The following is a 2,500-nucleotide window of genomic DNA, read 5'->3' on the forward strand; positions in this document are numbered from 1 at the left end:
AGAGAGAGAGAGAGAGAATGTGAGAGTTTGTTTGCGCAAGCGTGTGTGTGTGTGTGTGTGTGTGTGTGTGTGTGTGTGTGTGTGTGTGTGTGTGTGTGTGGTTGTGTGTGTGGTGTGTTTATATGTACACACACACACACACACTCTCTCCCACACAATTAAACAGATGTTCGCACCGTACGTATGTTTTTGTTTCCACACTGATCACCCCCCCCCCCCCCGCACAGGTCGTGGTTGTGGACTCTTGTATCAACTCCCACCCCCCCGAGGAAGGCCATGACCTGCCGCCTGTCCTCGAGAGGGTGCAGAATCTCACCGGCAAGACCGTGACCTTCCACCACCTGTCAATCCTGGACCGCGATGCCCTCAAGGAAGTCTTTCTCAAGGTACTTTACTCTGTTGAACTAGCAGGGATTTTTTTTTTTTTTTTTTTTTTTTTTAGCAAATAATTTTCTTTTCTTTTAGTATGGAGTTTAAATATTGGTAGGGATTTTTTTTTTTTTTTTTATCTCACTTTAAGGCCTTTTTTGTAGCATACCCAAAAAGTTGTATCACGGTCGTCATCGAAGTTGAACATGTATTTGATGTTCTGCTAAAAAGGCACAGAAACATTTTATGCACCTTTACAATAAAAAGTTATATCAAGAAACTTACGATGCGATTCGTAATTAATGAAAATATAAATCCATATCTGAGACTACGTGAAATATATCTGAAAAATATCACGCTCTGATTGGCTGGCCGGAGTGTATAAAACCGGATCAAGTTAAAGGCATACACTTTGATACAGAATTAAAATATGTTTTAACAGGTTCCACTTATGCACACGTAAAGGCAAACTTGTATCTCATTTCTGCCTTCAAAAACAGTCGTGTGATACTTTCCAATGACTCCGCCCCTATTTATGAGTCATATATAAACACCTGCACTTTGCTGACAAGCAAAGACTAACAAACACTAATTCTAGACTAAATGTACTAAATGTACATCTCTGTGCACATGCACGCACCCACTCACACACACACACACACACACACACACACACACACACACACACACACACACACACACACACACACACACACACACACACACGTGTGTGTGTGTGTGTGTGTGTGTAAATGTAACGTACATGTGCATGTTTTCTTTTCAATTTCAATTTACTATGGGGATATGTAATGTGATATAATATGAGATGCTGTTCATATTTGACTATGATATGATCCTAAGAAATATCTCTTAACACTTAGATAATATGGGAAAACATGTGAACTTTCACTAAATCGTCATGCTCTAGCAAAACATTTATTTTGAAAATCTACGCTACTATCATAGATAATAATATAGAGTATGGGCTTTAATAACAAAATGCTTTTTTATTAATAAGGCCATGGATAAGAAGAGCTAAGTTCAGGTTTATCTTTCGTCTGCCAACGCTTTTAATGAACTCATTTCATTATGTCAGACACAAGCAACAACAGTCATTAATGTTTTTATTATATAATTTATGCTTTTTGGGCATATTCAGGCCTCCAGAAGTGCTCCATGACGAACAAGGCTCGGGTATTTTCAAGATAAATATGTGTTGCTTGAGCATGACGATCTAGTGAAATGTTTCCCCATATTACCTAAGTGTTGAGAGAGATTCCTAGGATCACATTATGGTCATAGATGTAGAATATCTTATATTATATCCCATTACATATCCCCATGATAAAGGAAATTGAAAAGAAAACATGCGTATGTACTTTATATATATACATATCCCAATGCCGACGGGTCGGAAAACAGCTCTGGAGCCGTTGTTCCGGGGAAAAAAGCAAACGGTTTTAGCGCTCAGGCGGCTGGTTTGCGTAGAACCGCAACCTCCGTTTTTTCACTCTAGAAACATGTGAAAGTTTGCATACTTACTGTAGCCATATAATATGTCATATGAAGGATTTTATTGTCTCATATTGTCGCATATACTTCATTTTAGGAGTCAATAGATTGTTTTGGCGAGAGCACAGAAAAGCAGTGGTAAGACGAATTTTAATTTTTTTCAAAATATACATATCTATATATGTACAAATATACAAATTATACACATATACAAATTAGTGTTTTCGGGCATGGAATGCCTGAAAACATGGCGTCGGACATAGGGAAATGCCGCAGCTCCATGTCTCCTTCCTGCGCCGGTCGGTCCTCCAGCAGAACGCACATCTCCGCCACCTCCGGAAAGGGGTGTCGACGGGCATGTGCGCCTGCTGGGGATCCTCCTCAGGTTGGTTCTGAGGAGGGTTCCGTCAGAAGGACCCAGGTCGGCCACCTGTAAATGCAAGAAAAAAGGACGTGATATCGTCATGTGACGTGAGATACGCACCGGAAATGGTGTGAAAGTCACGTAGCAAGACGTCACTGTCTCTTGCTTTCTCTCTCACACACATACGCGTGCACACATGCAAACACAGTGGGGACGAGCGTCATGGCGGTCTCTCTCACACACGCACGCACACGC

General features: G+C 40.8%; 1 protein-coding gene across 4 annotated transcripts in view; it reads left to right on the forward strand.

Annotated features, from left to right (window-relative positions):
• Window positions 1-2,500, forward strand: part of LOC125034248 (UDP-glucose 4-epimerase-like) — a 25,079-nt gene that overhangs the window by 13,685 nt on the left and 8,894 nt on the right. For all 4 annotated transcript variants that reach the window (XM_047625982.1, XM_047625979.1, XM_047625981.1 and 1 more), the window contains exon 3: window positions 228-386. In XM_047625982.1, coding sequence (XP_047481938.1) covers window positions 228-386 — 159 coding nt within the window. The remainder of the gene's footprint in view (window positions 1-227; window positions 387-2,500) is intronic.

The sequence above is a fragment of the Penaeus chinensis genome, chromosome 17 (assembly GCF_019202785.1).
Source record: "Penaeus chinensis breed Huanghai No. 1 chromosome 17, ASM1920278v2, whole genome shotgun sequence".
Lineage (NCBI taxonomy): Eukaryota > Metazoa > Arthropoda > Malacostraca > Decapoda > Penaeidae > Penaeus > Penaeus chinensis.